Below are 17,069 nucleotides of genomic sequence, written 5' to 3'. Positions count from 1 at the left end.
TGCACCATACCATACCGGTACCAAACTAGTACGCAGTATAGGGGGCATACCGACACTCAGTATGTCGAACCGGCCTCCATACCAGGCGTACCGATGCTATAATAGGATGATACCAGTATGAGGTTTGGCACTGAAATGGTAAACCTTGGTGAGCACCAAGGGTGCTTCATCACCTAGACATGAACATAGTGCCAAGGGACCAAATAAACCACAAATGAATAGATTCAACGCCTGTACCAACATCCTCCAAATATGAGAATAATTTGTTGGTGGAGAATACTGCTCCGATTGACCATTGAAATGATAGGACCACCGTCCACCGAACCCTCAACGGGCATACACCAACAAAAGCGCTTTCAAGCATGGCTGGTTGGCGAGCTATTTAACAACCTTGAGGAGACAACACTTCCGTCCCGCTAGCCTACGCAGGCACCACAAGTCAGGCGAGCCATTTTATAGCCCAGGAGGCAACACCTCCGTCCTACCAGCCTACGCAGTCACCATAGGTCAGTTAAGCCATTTAATGACCCCGAAGAGGCAACACCTCCATCCTATATTGGCCCTCATGTCGAAAATCAGGCAAGCTAATTGATTTTTCTAAGTCAAGACGGCTCTGGTGGAGTGACCAACCCTCGCACCAAAGATCTAGTAAACTAATCAATCTCTCTAGGTCGGGATAACTCGGGTGCATAGGTCAAACAAACAATTCTACAGTCCTGAGGAGGCAACATCTTCATCCTATATCAACCTTCGTGTCAAAGACTTGGCTAGCCAATTGATCTCTCTAGGTCAGAATGACTCGGATAAAGTAACCAGCTCTTATGCTGAAAACCTGACGAGCTAACCAATATTCCTAAATTAGGTCGGCCTGGGTGTACAGGTCGGATGAGCAATGTAACGACCCCAAGGAGGCAACACCTCCGACTTGTACTGACCCTTCCGCCGAAGTCCTGGTGACCTAAACAATCTTTAGGTCGAGACAGCCTGGGTGGAGATGATGACTTCCAAACAATTGTAAAGTTGATTGGATCCCCCCTCTCAAGTGAATGTAACAAGTTCAAGGCAGCTAAGGTTTATAGAAACTCACCATGCCCGGCTCCATCATTCTCATAGGTGACAACATGATGACCCAAAGATTGATTTTGATGATCACAAAAACCTTGAAGTATAAATACTAATGTTTGTGTTGCAAGGAGAAAAATATTCATTTTGCAAGGAACATAGCAAGCTGGAAGAACACAAGAAGGCCTCCAAACCTCTCAAGAAAAGTTGGAAGAAAGTTACACTTCATTGGCCCAAGTTTCAAGTTCAAAGGACTCAAGTTGGAAGAGCAAATTCAAAGGAAAATCCAAAAGAATAGTCCTCGAGTCGACTCCTGGATAGTACGAGTCGACTCCAGGGAGTAACAAGGCAGAAACACTGAGAAGCTATTTTGGACCCTGAGAGCCGAGTCGACTCCTGAGGAACTCGAGTCGACTCCAATGGTTGGCAGGTCGACTCCTAAGGAAGCAAGAGTCGACTCCCAGAGAAATACAAGGCAAAAAGTCAGAGAGCCAATTTCAGACACTGAGTGCCGAGTCGACTCCCGCAAAGCCCGAGTCGACTCCGAGACAGCGCTACACCAAAAGACAGAAGACAGTGTTTTTGTCTCTGAGACTCGAGTCGACTCCAAGACAGTTCGAGTCGACTCCAAGGCAGCGCTACTCCAAAAAGACAGAAGACTGTTTTTCGGATACTGAGAGCTGAGTCGACTCCGGAACAGTTCGAGTCGACTCCAAGACTGAACGAGCCAAAAGACAGAAGATCGGGAGTTCGGCCTCTGAGCGCCGAGTCGACTCCCAGAATTCACGAGTCGACTCGAGTGAGCCAAGTTGAAGAATACATCTATGGATTCCTTGAGATGAACCGACTCCAAAAGTGCAAGGTCAGCTCCAGATTTTGGCGAGTCGACTCCGGGTTAAGTCGAGTCGACTCCCAGTCGAGAAGACCACTTTAATTCAAATCTGGAACAGTTGCCGAGCCGACTCCAGAAAAGCATGAGTCGACTCCTGCTACAGCCGAGTCGACTCCAGATCGCGCGAGTCGACTCCGATCCCAACGGAAACTTTGTCAGGAGTTGCAGACTGTGCACAACGGCTCTATTTTTCTCTCTAACGGCTAGATTTCTGGTTCCACGACATGTAAAGCTATAAAATCAAGAGGAGAGCTAGGGGAGACGGCATGGAAGTGGGAGAGAACATTTAGGAAAGAGATTTAGAAGAGATTACAAGAAAAATCTTCCTAAAGCACAAAAGGGCCATTCAAAGCAAAATAGAGAGAAGAAGAGCATCCAAGTGAATCCCAAAGCTTCCTCTTCAACTGTGTGCTGCCTCGGTGATCCTCTACTTCATGCAAAATCAGAAGAGGGTCAAGTGAAGAAGAAGCCGAGTTCCTCCATCTACGAATTAGTTTGAGGGCTTCTTCTCTTTACCTTACTTATTTATATTTGCTATATCTGCTTAAGTGAGAAGCTTGTATTTGTCTTTAAACCTTTGTTTTAATATCTTGTAACTTGATTCAATCAAGGGATTGAATCAAGGGGTTAAGGTTTGTTGGTGAGCCAAAGGGAAAACTAACGGTGTTAGGTTGTGGTTGGTGAGCCTTTGGGAAAACCAACTGGGTTGATTGTGAACCCGGAAAACAATCGTTGTAAGGTTGTGGTTGGTGAGCCTGTGGGAAAAACCAACTGGGTTTGATTGTGAACCCGGAAAAATAATCGGTTGGTTCTAGTCGGTGAGCCTGTGAAAACCGACCGAGTTCGTTGTTATCTCGCAAAACAACAAGTTGGGTTGTGAGCTTGTAAAACAACCGGCTGTAATCTGTAGGATTATAGTGAAATTTCCAAGAGGTCTTGGAGAGTGGATGTAGGTGCTGGGGTGCACCGAACCACTATATGTTTGTTGTGTTTGTAATGATTCTTGTCATTGTCTAACTTACTCACTTACTTACTTAGATAAATTGCTTGCTTAACTTTTATCCGCGCATCCTTTAGTTGCAAGCATATTCAATCTAGTCACATTCTATACATCAAACTGTTGCTAAGTTTAAATTTCACTGTGCATCTATATAACTTAGCATAATTAATTGAAAAGTTTTAGAAGTAGTCTAAAAGTTTAAAAAGACCCAATTCACCCCCCCTCTTGGGTTGTAACTACTGGGCAACAAGTGGTATCAGAGCAGGTGCTCTAAGATTAATTATTGATCTCACGATCAAGAGCCAAAGATCATGACAACTCAAATAGATAGTTTTCTAGGAGAAGGACAATTAATTGATACACCTCCACTATTTAATGGCATAAACTATATACATTGGAAAGCACGCATGCGCATTTTTATGCAATCACTTGATTATAATCTATGGAGTATTATAGTCAATGGAACACACACAAACACTAGTCATAATGAGAAAATGGTTCAACAAAATTCAAAAGCCATGAACCTATTATATTGTGCATTAGATAGGAATGAGTTTAATTGCATATCTTCTTGCATGACTGCTAAAGAAATATGGAATATGCTTGAAGACAAATATGAATGCACTAACAAATCTGAAACATCATGTGTAAAAGAAGAGCACTATCATCCATGCTTCGTGGCACATGAGGTACGTGCTGAAACTGAAAGCACTTTTACATTTGATGAACTTCACGATGCCTTTTCTGATTTGTATTTAGAATATAAGAAACTTATTTGTAAGAACAAGAACTTAAAGAATGAAAATCAAATCCTAATAGATGAACAACTGAAACTAACTAATAAAACTGAAATCTTAATTAAAGAAAATAAAGAACTAAATCAAAGAAATCAACTTCTCACCGAAAGCCATGATAAACTTAAGAAAAACAATGAATTACTTTCAGAAGATAACAGAAGATTAACTAAAGAAGTCGGCAAATTAAAACCTATTGTTGAAAGATTTACTTTCAGCTCTGAAAAATGGAACCTAATGATAAATAATCAAAGAGCTGAATTTGACAAAGTTAGATTGGGATATCAACCATGGTACATCCAAAAATCTTTCAAGAATACAGTTGTTAAATCCTCCATTGCCTATCCTAAAATAGATTTTTATAAATATGATGAACAAAAGTTAATTAAAATCCCTTTTGCTCATCCTGAAATAGTTTTTCATAAATTCAATGAACCTAATGAACAAAATCAGAAAATTAAAAATTCATCATCTACTTATGTTAAATCTATGACTGTTAAATTTAACAAGAATATGCAGAAATACACATCCTGTAATCCTAAAATCTACAGGCCTATGGACAAAATAGCTATTAAGAAAATATGGGTTTCAAAAGGAACAATAATAGCTAACCTGCAAGGACCCAAAAGAGTTTGGGTTCCTAAGTTGAAAATCTGATTACTTTTCAGTAGGTGTGTCTAGCTCTCCAAGGTTCTAATAAAAGATATTATCTGAACAATGGGTATTCTAGACACATGTTGAAGAATGGAACTTAAATGTAAACAAGAAAAATAATTAAAATAGAAGAAATAACTTCAAATTTCTCCATCTTTCTATATTATACTTTACTTATTGTTGGATAAGTTGCTAGATGATTAATCAATTTATTAAGAATAACTCTATGAATTCTCTATATGCTTGATTGAGAGCTTTTATCCATGGCATTATTATTTATTGATCATAGATATGAAAATGTGTACTTGGTATGCCTTTGAAGATATGCACTATAAATACCAAGATTAAAGAAACCATCTTTGGCATATAATATCAACTCATGCGAGTATGGATTTTGTTGCTGGGGGTCCAAACCGAGAACGATTGGCACAGCGGTGCGAACGGGGTTCCCTTTGAATTGCTTTGGTTGCGCTCCACCTTCCGCCGGAAAACCTGCAAGCAAGCCTCGCACCACCACTGGGGTAGTGGGGGCCCTCCGACGATCAAGTTAGAGGGAATCGAAGGAGAAGGAGAGGTAGCAGGTAAGATGATGCTATGGAGAATCTTGCTTACCCTCCCCCTTCCCCCCCAGCCCCATATATATCAGGCTGGGGGGTTTTTCTGGGGATTGGTCATCGTGTGGCACGATGGGGTTGCCACTGACATGGCCGTTACAGGGCGTCGTGGGGCAGCGCCGGGTACGGCCATGGCAGGGCGTAGTGGAGCTCCGCTTCGTACGGTTGTTACAGGGGATCGTGGGGCAGCGCCGGATTCGGCCGTTGCAGGGAGTAGTGGAGCAGGGGGCCGCGGCGTGCCTCAGGAGAACAGTCTGTTGTTGTCAAGAGATTGCCGACCCGAGGTCGGATTGCTGGATCAAGGGGCAGCCGACTCGGGGTCGGACTGCGGAGCTGAAGATATCCGACCCGAGGTCGGATTGCTGGATCAAGGGGCAGCCGACTCGGGGTCGGACTGCGGAGCCGAAGATATCCGACCCGAGGTCGGATTGCTGGATCAAGGGGCAGCCGTAGTCTTTCTGGGCGCGCGTGCCGGTCACGTGGGGCATGGTGGCTAAGTTCCCCCGTAACAGTAGCCCCCCACTTCCGAGCCTGGAACCAGGAGGGGAACGGGTGAAGGGAGTGATGCTTCGAGATTGCCGCCATCCCTCGGAAAGGCGCGCGCGCTCCGAGCTCCCCGCCCCTTTTTTTTATGGCGTATGGCGGTTGTCGCTGATCTGGCGGTCTGCGGATTTCGGCGGACATCCTTCCTTAATGGCGTCGATTCGCCTTTGGGGCGAGAACGATCCTTCGGTAGCCAGGCGTCCTCTGGCGTCACCGAGGCGTCCTCTGGCGTCACCGAGGCGTCACCCGCCTTTCTGCCTATTTAACCGGGGGCCCTCCCCCGTCCGCCTTTCTCTTCACAGGCATCCTCGAGTTTCTCCCTTGTGCTGTTGCCGTTGCCGTCGGACTGTTCGTTCGCTCCTCCTTTGACGCTATCGGAGCCGTTCTTCCTTCCCTTCCGGTGAGTTGCCCCACTCTTCAATTTAGGGCTCTCCGTACTTTCTCCTTTCGTATTAGTGTACCCCAGTCGTTCCAGTCCCTTCTCCCCTCTTGACCCCGTCCTGACCGTAGATTCTCTGGCCGTTAGGGATGGACGAAGTAAGAGCGGACCGCATTCAGTCGGAGCTGGTCCCCGAAGACCTAGATAGGTTTGTGGCCCGGTACCACCTTCCCGAAGCCTGCAACGTTACGCTCCCGGGGCCTGAGGAGAGGATGTCCCATCCTCCTCCAGGGAAGGTCGCCATTAATGAGGACATCCTTCGGGCTGGGTTCCGCTTTCCCCCCTCGGACTTAGTCGTGCAGGTGCTTCGAGGTTTAAGAGTGGCGCCGACGCAACTGGTGCCGAACTCATGGCGTACCCTGACGGCCTTTCAGGTTCTCTGCCGCATGCACGAGGTTTCCGCCACCCTGAATGTCTTTTGGGAATGCTACGGCCTGAACGGCCACCCCCGGGACAGAGGGTGGTGGTGCTTTGCGGCGCGGCGAGGGTGCGGCCTCGTCAAGGAGGCTCCTTCCTCCATTCATGGCTGGAAGGAGCGTTTCTTTTTCATCGACGTAGATCCCTCTTGGGGAATCGGGACAACCTGGGAGACGCCGATGAAGTCCCCGATCGGCCTATCGAGGTTGTCAAGGGAGGAGTCCGATGGCGTCGCCGTTTTGAGGGGGTTGGTTGCCGAGGGCCGGCTCCCCCCGGTGGCTCGCCTTATTTCCGAGGATGCCTTGGTGAACGTCGGTCTGAGCTCGGTCCCCGCCGACCGTGAGCCCGCCATCACTTCTTCTTTTTTAGCTCTTTTCTCCTCTTTCGTTTCTTCTTTCCATCAGTTTCTCAGTTTCTAACCATCTCGTTCTTTTTGCAGAAATCGACGACGTCATGCAGTCGGACAGGGCAATGGCTGTTAGTAGGGCGTCCCTACTGGAAGCGGTCCGGAGGAAGAAACGGACTCCTCCGAGCGAGGTCCCACCGGCGAAGAAGCCCCGCCAGCAGGCGACTCCGACGCCGACAGACGGGTCCGGGCCCACCGATCAGGGGGACGCCGCGGGCTCGGACCGACAGTTGACGCCGTATCAGCCCTCCGGTGATGAGACTACCGCTTTTCCGGAGGTGTCATCCGGGCGCGCCCGAGACGGCCGGGTCGGACGCGGTCGGTCCCCAGCCCGGCCTTCGACTCGGTCGGCCTCGGATGATACGAGGAGGGGCGCGCCGAGGCCTCGGCCGAGCGGGACCCTGTCGATTTCTGGTGCAGCCCCCGCCCCGAGCACGGTCGGCATGACTCTTCCTCAAGCAATGGGTAAGGGTAAGGCCGCAGAACCACCGTCCGGCTCCGGGGCGAAGTCGGGGTCGGCCTTCACTTTCGCCGGCGCCCGAAACCTCATCGAGACGGTGCTGCTGGAGGGTGACCGTAGGCAGGTCCGGCAGATGAGGATCCCTGAAGTCGGAGCTGCCAGCTGCGTCTGCCTCATGTCGGTGAGTGTTCTTTTGGTCGCTTTCGTCATTTATAGGCTCTATTGATCCCCGTCTGACGCTCTCATTTTTCCTGTCTCTTAGCTCGCCCAGTACATGATCCGTCTGGAGGAGAGCCACGAGGAACAGGCGAGGCTCCTGGCGAAGGCCGAGAGCCGACTGAAAGCTGTAGAGGAGGGAGGCCAGGCTGCGGCGGGGAGAACGACCAGGGACCTCGAGACGAGGCTCCAGGTGGCCGAAGAGCGGGCACTCGGCTTCGCCGCCCTCGAGAGGCAACTGTTGGAGGCTCAGGAGCAACTCAAGGTTGCCTCGGGTCTCGAAAGCGAGATCAGGAAGGCGGAGGAGCGAGCCGAAAAGCAGTCCCGGAAGGCAGCCGACTTCCGGGAGAGGTGGGAGAAGGCCCAGCAGTCGGCCGACAACGCCCGCAACCGAACCCGATCTCTTGAAGCCAAGATGGCAGAATTGGAGTCGGCCTTAGAGGGGACTCGTGCGAGCAACCAGGAGCTTCATTCGCGCCTGGAGGAGGCTGAGGCTGCTCGCATCGCTGCCGAGGCGAAGCACATGGAGGCTCGGGCCGATCTGCTGAGGGTCTCCTCCGAGGCGGACGAGCAGATTGTGGCGAAGGTCATGGAAGCGAAAGCTCAGATTACGGAGTGAGCGGAGGCGGCGCTGGCCGAGAAGAGCGCAGAAATCGGGCGTCAGGCGGTACAGGCCTATCGTCAGTCCGCCGAGTTCATCCGTGACATGTCGGATGCGGGGTCCGACTCCTTTGCCTTAGGCTTCGATGAAGGCCTGGCAAGGGTGTCCACTAAATACCCCGGAATTGACCTGAGTGGGGTCTCCCTCCTCGACTCCCCTCCGATGCCATTGCCTGCCGGTTCTCCAACCGTCTCCCTACCCTTCGCGGACGTGCTCGCCGTTCCCGATCCAGGGGTTCCTCCAAGCTGACCCTCTGTACTTTTTCTTTGTTCTTTTCTTTGTATGTTGGCGTTTTGCCATGTTGTATGGGTCTCGGCCCTGATGCAACGAAAGTTAATGCAAACAAAGTGTTTCCTCATTTCACTTTCGTCCTTCCTTTTTTTAACTCTTGGTAGCGTCTCGCCGACTCCTGACTCTTGAAGTTCCTCCGGCACTAGGCCAGGCATCCGAGGGTTAGGCCTCAGGAAATCCTTCCGGCGCTAGGCCAGGCATCCGAGGGTTAGGCCTCAGAAAATTCTTCCGGCGCTAGGCCAGGCATCCGAGGGTTAGGCCTCAGAAAATTCTTCCGGCGCTAGGCCAGGCATCCGAGGGTTAGGCCTCAGGAAATTCTTCCGGCGCTAGGCCAGGCATCCGAGGGTTAGGCCTCAGGAAATTCTTCCGGCGCTAGGCCAGGCATCCGAGGGTTAGGCCTCAGGAAATTCCGCTCATTGGTCGGCCAAGGCTGGCGCAAGCCGAGGCGACCGGTCGGGGCTTCAGGCTAGTCTGCTCCCGGGATGATCATCGGGTTAGCCTGGCATCCGAGGACTGAGCCTCGAAGAATTCCGCTCGTTGGTCGGCCAAGGCTGGCGCAAGCCGAGGTGACCGGTCGGGGCTTCAGGCTAGTCTGCTCCCGGGATGATCATCGGGTTAGCCTGGCATCCGAGGGCCGAGCCTCGGGGAATTCCGCTCGTTGGTCGGCCAAGGCTGGCGCAAGCCGAGGCGACCGGTCGGGGCTTCAGGCTAGTCTGCTCCCGGGATGATCATCGGGTTAGCCTGGCATCCGAGGGCCGAGCCTCGGGGAATTCCGCTCGTTGGTCGGCCAAGGCTGGCGCAAGCCGAGGCGACCGGTCGGGGCTTCAGGCTAGTCTGCTCCCGGGATGATCATCGGGTTAGCCTGGCATCCGAGAGCCGAGCCTCGGAGAATTCCGCTCGTTGGTCGGCCAAGGCTGGCGCAAGCCGAGGCGACCGGTCGGGGCTTCAGGCTAGTCTGCTCCCGGGATGATCATCGGGTTAGCCTGGCATCCGAGGGCCGAGCCTCGAGGAATTCCGCTCGTTGGTCGGCCAAGGCTGGCGCAAGCCGAGGCGACCGGTCGGGGCTTCAGGCTAGTCTGCTCCCGGGATGATCATCGGGTTAGCCTGGCATCCGAGGGCCGAGCCTCGGGGAATTCCGCTCGTTGGTCGGCCAAGGCTGGCGCAAGCCGAGGCGACCGGTCGGGGCTTCAGGCTAGTCTGCTCCCGGGATGATCATCGGGTTAGCCTGGCATCCGAGGGCCGAGCCTCGGGGAATTCCGCTCGTTGGTCGGGCGCCTATCACTTGCCGCTCGACGGGGTTTCTCCGTGGCCAGCTGCGATCGTATTTCTCCTCCTCTCGACGCGTCGCCTGGGGAACACCAGAAGACTATTAAATGCTAATTGAGGCGTTACCTGGGAAATCGGATCGGCCAGTTGCTGCTTGCGAGGAGTGCCAGTTAAGCGGCCGCGATACGCGCGTTCTTCGAGGCGGATGCGGCCTGGGCGCGTGCGGAGATACGCATGCCGTGGGATACACACCGCCCGGAGTGTCCTGCATGAAGAATGCAATTAAGGAGAACGACGCTTAGGAGGTCGTGGGAGGATACGCCTCGAGATCTGGAACGGCTCCGGATTCGATGCGCCCGCATTTATTGGAGCCACCCACATCGGAACGACCGGGAGGCCACAGTTTGGCTATAAATATAAGGGCAGGTGCGGTGGAGCCTGCCAAGCCGGAGCTGTTCAGGTTGCCATGGATCGTGGACCTCCTCTCCGGTGCGTGGCTGGGAAGCCCCTGCCGGAAGAACGGGAGGTGCGCCCCTCGCGACTTCCGCCAACTAGCCGTTTCATCTGGGATCAACGGGGAGATTCTCCCCGGTGGAACTCCGCTCTAGGCGTTTCATCCGGGATCACATCCCCCCTCTTTTCCGTCCCACCTCCCGATTGAGCTCTGCGCCAGACGCTTCATTCGGGATCGCGCCTCCTCGCGCTCTTCTCCCTTGTATTCCTTCCCTCCCCTTCTCTTGGGGAGGGCCGGAATATCCTTTGGAGGTGGCGTTCCTCTAGGAGCAGTGTGAACTCCTCCTTCGTCCACTTCTTCTTCGTCCGCGCCGGCTCTTCGTCTTTTGCGTGAGGCGTCGATGGCGCCTCCGGGGAGAAGCACCCACGCCCGGTGGGATTGCAGCTGCTTCGGGTGGAGGGTTCGGGATCCCGGATCTTCAACTCTACGGAGTCCCCACCTCTTCCTTACTTTCTTTACTCCCCAATCCCCCTCTGGGAATTCTTTGTAATCACACGAACACGCCATTGCGACCAAAAATTATTGAAATGAAAAGGACTATACATTTTTTGAACTGTCTTTCTGGCTTTGTCTTTCTACTGGTAATACACCCGTAGATTAGCGGAATTCCTGCTCCTTGGAATTTCTCGACCATCTAGGGCCTCCAACTGGTAGGAGCCAGGTCGGTTTACCCAGCGAACCCTATACGGGCCTTCCCAATTTGGCGCCAGCTTCCCACCTTCCGCGGGTTGAGATGCTTTGGCTCGCCTTAGCACCAGATCTCCGATTCTGAAAAGTTTTGGTCGGACCTTGGAGTTATAATATCGGGCCACCCTCCGCTGATACATCGCCATCCGAACCTGCGCCATTTCCCTCGCTTCTTCCAAGAGGTCCAAGTTTCCTCGGAGTTGCTCCGAATTGGCCTCGGGTCGGTGCATAGCCACCCGGGGCGAGGGGAGTCCGAGCTCCACGGGGACAACCGCTTCCGTGCCATAGGTTAGGCTGAAAGGCGTCTCCCCGGTAGGGGTCCGATGCGTGGTCCGATACGCCCAAAGGACGTTCTCAAGTTCTTCGACCCAAGCTTGCCCCGTCCGACCGATTCGCGCCTTAATTCCTTGGAGGATTGTCCGGTTTGTCACCTCGACCTCACCGTTGGTTTGGGGATGCGACACAGATGTGAACCGATGCTCGATCCCGAATTCCTCGCAGAAGTCACGAAAATGCTTGTTGTCGAACTGTCGACCATTATCCGAGATGAGGACCCGGGGTACCCCAAATCGGACAATGATGTTTTTCTTCACGAACTTCCGGACTTGCGACTCCGTGATAGTGGCCAGCGGCTCTGCCTCCACCCACTTGGTGAAGTAGTCGATTGCAACAATCAAGAATTTCCGCTGGGCGGAAGCGACGGAGAATGGTCCGAGGATATCCATTCCCCACTGTGCGAAGGGCCAGGGTGCGGTGATTGGTGCCAAGGGGACAGAAGGGACTCTCTGGACGTTGGCGTGGCGCTGGCAGGCGTCGCATTTCCGTACGTGATCCTTTGAGTCCTCCAACAAGGTAGGCCAATAATAGCCTTGCCTCATGGTCTTGTGCGCCAAGGACCTAGCCCCCGAGTGCGATCCGCAGACGCCCTCATGGACTTCGCCGAGGACGTAGGCCGCCTCCGAGGGGCGGAGGCACCTTAAGAGGGGGGCGGTAAACGAGGTCCGATACAGCCTCCCTTCATAGAGTACGTAGTGGGCGGACTTCTTGACGAGTCGCCGAGCTTGATCTTCGTCTTCAGGGAGGATCCCTTCGGCGAGGTAGGCGACGAGCGGGTCCATCCAAGACGGCTCCGGATCAATCGCCATCACCGCTCCAGCCTCGCCGATGCTCGGGGCATCCAGGGTCTCCAGGTAGATTGCCCTCGACAAGTTGTGCGCCTCTGCGCCCACCAAGCGGGACAACCTGTCGGCCCTGGCATTTTCACTTCTGGGAACTTGCTGGATGTCGACACTGCCGAGGTCGGGAATGAGTGCTTGCACCTTCCGGACGTAGTTCTGCATGGTCGGGCTCCGGGCCTCGAACTCCCCACGGACCTGCCCGACCACCAGCTGGGAGTCGGTGAAGACCTTCAAACGCCGGATGCCGAGCTCCCCGGTGAGTTTGAGTCCTGCGACTAGGGCCTCGTATTCCGCCTCGTTGTTGGTAACTGGAAATCCAAACCTCAAGGCATACTCGGCTATCACTCCATCAGGACTGGTAAGGACCAGCCCGGCCCCTCCACCCTCGGGGTTCGACGACCTATCGATGTGAAGCGTCCAGGTCGGGAGGTCGAGGCTGGGCGTTTCCGGCGGTCTAGGTTCCGCCTCCTGCATCGTGCACTCAGCGAGGAAGTCCGCGAGCACCTGGGCCTTGATGGCGGGTCGAGGCTGGTAGCGGATGTCGAACTCACCGAGTTCTACTGCCCACTTCACCAGCCGTCCCGCATTCTCGGGATTGCTGAGGATCTGTCGTAACGGTTGATCAGTTAAGAGGGTGACAGAATGGGCCTGGAAATAGGGGCGGAGCCTCCTGGTCGCGGTCAGCAGCGCGAAGGCGATCTTTTCGGCCTTCGTATACCGCATCTCGGCGTCCCGTAGGACCCGGCTGATGTAGTACACAGGCTTCTGGAGCTTTGCCTCTTCCCGAACCAGCACCGCACTGACCGCGGTTGGGGAGACCGCCAGATAGAGGTAGAGCATCTCCCCTTCTTGCGGCTTGGACAGTAGGGGAGGAGACGCCAGGTATTCCTTGAGCTGGTCGAATGCTGCTTGACATTCGGCCGTCCAGAGGAAGCCTTTTGGGCGTTTTAATACCTTGAAGAATGGTTGGCAGCGTTCGGCCGATTTTGCCACAAATCGTCCGAGCGCGGCGACCCTTCCAGCGAGCTCCTGAACTTCTTTTACTTTGGTCGGAGGGGACATACCTTGGATGGCCTTGATTTTGTCCGGGTTGGCTTCGATACCCCGTTGGTTGACAATGAAACCAAGGAACCTCCCGGCCGAAGCGCCAAAGGCGCACTTCGCTGGGTTCAGCTTCATGCGAAACTTCCGTAAGGTGGTGAAAGTCTCCTCCAGATCCACGATGTGCTGGTCTGCCTGGTGGCTCTTCACCAACATATCGTCCACGTATACCTCCATGTTCCGGCCGATTTGCTCTTTGAAGATTTTGTTGACGAGGCGCTGGTAAGTGGCGCCAGCGTTCTTCAGACCGAAGGGCATTACCTTGTAGCAGTACAGCCCCCGGTCCGTTATAAAGGCAGTTTTCTCCTCGTCCTGTGGGGCCATCATTATCTGGTTGTAACCGGAGAAGGCGTCCATGAAAGACAGCAGCTGATATCCGGAAGTCGCGTCGACCAGTTGGTCTATCCGCGGAAGCGGGAAGCTATCCTTAGGGCACGCCTTGTTCAGATCGGTATAGTCGACGCACATCCTCCACTTTCCGCTCGCCTTCCGGACAAGTACAACATTTGCCAGCCACTCGGGGTAACTCACCTCCCTTATGAATCCTGCCTCCAAGAGTTTGTCTACCTCCTGGTCGACCACCCGGATCCGATCCGGGGCACAGTGTCTCTTCTTCTGCTTTACTGGCCGGTGGGTCGGGTCGACGTTGAGGGCGTGAGAAATGACCTCCGGGTCGATCCCAGGTACATCGGCCGCCGACCAGGCAAATACATCGGCATTGGCTCGGAGGAATTCCACCAACCGGGCCCGAGCTCCCGGGTCGAGATTGGCGCCGACCCGGACCACCCGGTCCCGGCGGCCTTCCTCGAGGGGAACTTCGACCACACCCTCGGCCGGCTCCCCCTGCCGCAAGGCCACCTCGTCTCTGGCATCAAGGGACTCGACGCTTAGGGCTTCTGCGGGCTTCTTCCCTTTGAGGGTCGCTAGGAAACATTGCCGTGCGGTCGGTTGGTCGCCTCGGACCTCCCCGATCCCGACCGCCGTGGGGAACCGCATGAGCAAGTGGTACGTAGAGACCACCGCGCGAAGGGCGTTCAGTCCGGGTCGTCCGAGGATAGCGTTGTAGGCCGAGGGAACGCGGACGACCAAGAACCCGAGTCGCACCGTGGCTTCTGCGGGTGCGACGCCTGCAGTCACAGGCAGCTCAACGACACCTTCTGCCGGGACAGCGTCACCGGTGAATCCTATGAGGGGGGTGGATATTTTGTGCAACAATTGTCTGGACAAGCCCATCTTTTGGAAGGCCTCGTAAAACAAGATATCAGCTGAGCTTCCACTATCCACAAGAACACGCCTTACATCATAGTTTGCCATAGTGAGGGAGATCACCATGGCGTCATCGTGGGGGGTCTGAACCCCCTTTACATCCTCATCACAAAAGGTGATTACATTGCCGACCCTCTGCCTCTTTGCGACGGCCGCCCCTGACGCTTCCGTCGAGCCCCCTGAGTTCCTCACGGGCCGGGGGCAGCCCCCAGTGATAGTGTGGATCACGCCCGCAACGGGTCGATTCTGCTCCCGAGGCTCCGGAGGGGCCGGGTCGGCCGGACACGGGTCTGCGGGGGGACGTCGGTCGCTCACATATCGACCGAGACGCCCCCGGCGGATGAGAGCCTCGATCTCGTCCCGAAGCTGGAAGCAGTCCTCCGTGTCGTGGCCGTGGTCTCGGTGGTACTCACAGTACGCCCGGGAGGGCCTCTTCCCAGGGATCCTCCGCATCTGTCTCGGGGCCGGGAGGTCCTCCCGCCCCTTGATCTCCATAAGGATCTGGGCCCGGGGGGTTAGGAGAGGGGTGTACCGGTGAAAACGTCGGGGCGGAGAACGAGGGCGTGGGGCGCCGTGGTTCTTCGCCGGCGACGGGCTTCTGCACCGACGCTGAGGCGTCGGGCTCCTCCTCTGGCGTGCCTCTTTCCGCCTTTTCTTCCCAAGCTTTTGAGGGATCTCGGCGGCCTCCTTGCTCCGGTGGGCGGCCGCCTCCTCGGCGTCCGCATACTGGTTCGCCCGGGACAACAGCTCTGGGAAGCTCCGCGGCAGGCGTTTGTCCAGGGAGAAGGTGAGTCTGCCCTTCCGGAAGCCACGCTTCAGGGCTGAAAGAGCTACCTCCTGACTCAGGTTCCGGACCTCCAGCGTAGCCCTGTTGAAGCGGGTAAGATAATCCCGCAGGCTTTCTCCCTCGTCTTGCCGGACATCAAAGAGAGAGTCGGAGACCAGTCGCCGCCGGCTACTGACGGCGAAATGAGTGATGAAGAAGCGAGTGAACTGGTCGAAGGACCGGATTGAGTCAGCCTCCAGCCCGGCGAACCATGCCCTCGCCGGGCCACGGAGGGTTGCCGGGAAAGCCTTGCAGAGAAGGGGATCTGATGCTCCGTGGAGGAGCATGAGGGTCCTGAAACTCTCGACGTGATCCCGTGGATCCGCCGCCCCGTCATAGGGCTCGATCGCCGGCATTTTGAACCCCGGCGGATTCGGGGTCCGCAGGATCCTCGAGGCGAGCGCCGGCTGGGAGGAGATCTCTAAGTCGGCGAAGGGATCTTTGGAATGGCCCTTCAGGACCTGGAGTTGTCGGTGGAGATCGTCCACCCGCCGGTCCAGGGAGCGCGACCGGTGGGTGGGAGACAAGGAGCGGCGAGAGGGGGACCGACTGGAGTGCGGGTTCCTCGAGGACTGGGGGGTCTGGGAACGCGCCCGGGCCCGCCTCTCGTACCCCGCGCAGCTCCGGTGGGAAGGTCCCGGCAGAATGGAGCGTGCTCGAGAATCCTCCTCGCACCGGCGCTCCTCCCCATGGGAGAGGAAGGAGCGCGGGTTGAGGAGGACAGGCGAACGTTCAGGCAGCAGCGGCTCCTGAGCCCGCTGCGGCGCCCGGGACATCGCACCCTGCAGATTCTGCACCGCCTCCGCGAGGGTGCGAACCTGCTGGGTTAGCTGGTCGAACTGGGCGGCTTCGACCATCTGAATGGACGGTGGGGCGGTGGAGTGTTGCTGAGAGCGTGTTGGAGATGCAGCGGCCTCCCGGCCAGTGGCGCGAGAGGCCCCGCGACCGGAAGCATTGGAAGCTCCACGACCACCTCGCCGTGCCATTACGATCGCTCTGAGATCCGGCCCTTCCTCTAGCGCCAACTGTTGCTGGGGGTCCAAACCGAGAACGATTGGCACAGCGGTGTGAACGGGGTTCCCTTTGAATTGCTTTGGTTGCGCTCCACCTTCCGCCGGGAAACCTGCAAGCAAGCCTCGCACCACCACTGGGGTAGTGGGGGCCCTCCGACGATCAAGTTAGAGGGAATCGAAGGAGAAGGAGAGGTAGCAGGTAAGATGATGCTATGGAGAATCTTGCTTACCCTCCCCCTTCCCCCCCAGCCCCATATATATCAGGCTGGGGGGTTTTTCTGGGGATTGGTCATCGTGTGGCACGATGGGGTTGCCACTGACATGGCCGTTACAGGGCGTCGTGGGGCAGCGCCGGGTACGGCCATGGCAGGGCGTAGTGGAGCTCCGCTTCGTACGGTTGTTACAGGGGATCGTGGGGCAGCGCCGGATTCGGCCGTTGCAGGGAGTAGTGGAGCAGGGGGCCGCGGCGTGCCTCAGGAGAACAGTCTGTTGTTGTCAAGAGATTGCCGACCCGAGGTCGGATTGCTGGATCAAGGGGCAGCCGACTCGGGGTCGGACTGCGGAGCCGAAGATATCCGACCCGAGGTCGGATTGCTGGATCAAGGGGCAGCCGACTCGGGGTCGGACTACGGAGCCGAAGATATCCGACCCGAGGTCGGATTGCTGGATCAAGGGGCAGCCGTAGTCTTTCTGGGCGCGCGTGCCGGTCACGTGGGGCATGGTGGCTAAGTTCCCCCGTAACAGATTTATTTTCAAAAGACTTTGTCAT

At 55.2% G+C, this 17,069-nt stretch overlaps 1 protein-coding gene across 1 annotated transcript in view; it reads left to right on the top strand.

The window, feature by feature from the left end:
* The first annotated feature begins 7,264 nt into the window (after positions 1–7,264).
* Positions 7,265–17,069, top strand: part of LOC148702483 (uncharacterized) — a 52,570-nt gene continuing 42,765 nt past the window's right edge. The window contains exons 1-2 of the mRNA XM_088704341.2: positions 7,265–7,462; positions 7,544–7,915. Of these exons, the coding sequence (XP_088560467.2) occupies positions 7,265–7,462; positions 7,544–7,915 (570 nt within the window). The remainder of the gene's footprint in view (positions 7,463–7,543; positions 7,916–17,069) is intronic.

Source organism: Phoenix dactylifera, chromosome 9, assembly GCF_051530095.1.
Source record: "Phoenix dactylifera cultivar Ajwa chromosome 9, Ajwa_hap1_PhDact_Kaust_v1.1, whole genome shotgun sequence".
NCBI lineage: Eukaryota > Viridiplantae > Streptophyta > Magnoliopsida > Arecales > Arecaceae > Phoenix > Phoenix dactylifera.
This window is presented reverse-complemented; position numbering and strand designations above follow the sequence as displayed.